This window comes from Egretta garzetta, unplaced genomic scaffold (genome assembly GCF_000687185.1).
Source record: "Egretta garzetta isolate BGI_Z169 unplaced genomic scaffold, ASM68718v1 scaffold219, whole genome shotgun sequence".
NCBI lineage: Eukaryota > Metazoa > Chordata > Aves > Pelecaniformes > Ardeidae > Egretta > Egretta garzetta.
This window is the reverse complement of record NW_009260671.1, coordinates 952-1,851: the sequence shown is the minus strand read 5'-3', so window position 1 is coordinate 1,851 and position 900 is coordinate 952. Positions and strand designations below refer to the sequence as shown.

Sequence of the window (900 nt, the reverse complement as noted above, 5' to 3'; positions counted from 1 at the left end):
CTCGCTGGCTGGGCACACCGGCCGCCCGGGACAGATGCCGATTGAGATCGTGTGTAAAATCAAATTTGCCGAGGAGGATGAGAAGCAGAAGGAGAAAGAAGAAGGGGATAAGGAGAGCCTGATCGAGGAGCCTGCCCGGCCCCGCTCCCGGGACCTGGCTGCCTTCGCCAGCACCAGCACGCTGCACGGCCTGGGACACATCTGCCGGTCGGGGCGGCTGGGCGTGCGCCAGACCCTCTGGGCGTTTGCCTTCCTGGCCTCGCTCGCCTTCTTCCTCTACCAGGCGGCCAAGTCGGCGCTGCTCTACCTGGAGCACCCCCACGTCATGGCCCTGGACGAGGAGGCCATCCGTGAGATGGTCTTCCCCGCCATCACCATCTGCAACATCAACCGCTACCGCCACTCGGCGCTCACCGACGCCGACATCTTCCACTTGGCCAACATGACCGGGCTGCCCCCCAAGGACCGGGATGGCCACAAGGCCACGGACCTGCTCTATCCTGACCCCGACATGGCTGACATCGTCAACCGCACTGGCCACCAGCTCGACGACATGCTCAAGAGCTGCAACTTCAGCGGCGAGAACTGCTCCTCCCGCGATTTCACTGTGGTGAGTGCACGCCGGGCTCAGCTTCCCTGGGGGCCCCCGCTGGCGTGGGGGGCACCCACCCTGCCACACCTCACCGGAGCAGGGCTCCCTGGCTTGCTCCGGCTGCTGAAGTTTACATCTCTCTCTGTTTGAGTTTCCCTCCAATTTTCACACGGAGAGAGAGAGAGGATCCTCCGTGGGAGCTCTCGGTAGGGCTCTGCACCGCAGGACCGGGCTGCCGGCAGGTCTGTGCCGGAGGGGCTCGCGGGCGGGAGCTGGGGCAGGGGGGGAGTGGGGCTCAGCGGTCCCCG

General features: G+C 65.7%; 1 protein-coding gene across 1 annotated transcript; it reads left to right on the top strand.

Moving 5' to 3' along the window:
* Positions 1–34: 34 nt before the first annotated feature.
* On the top strand, positions 35–610 carry LOC104132410 (acid-sensing ion channel 4-A-like; the record flags this gene model as incomplete). Its single annotated transcript, XM_009645689.1, has 1 exon — positions 35–610. A coding segment is annotated over exon 1 (576 nt), but the record flags the coding sequence as incomplete, so codon positions are not given.
* Positions 611–900: the final 290 nt, after the last annotated feature.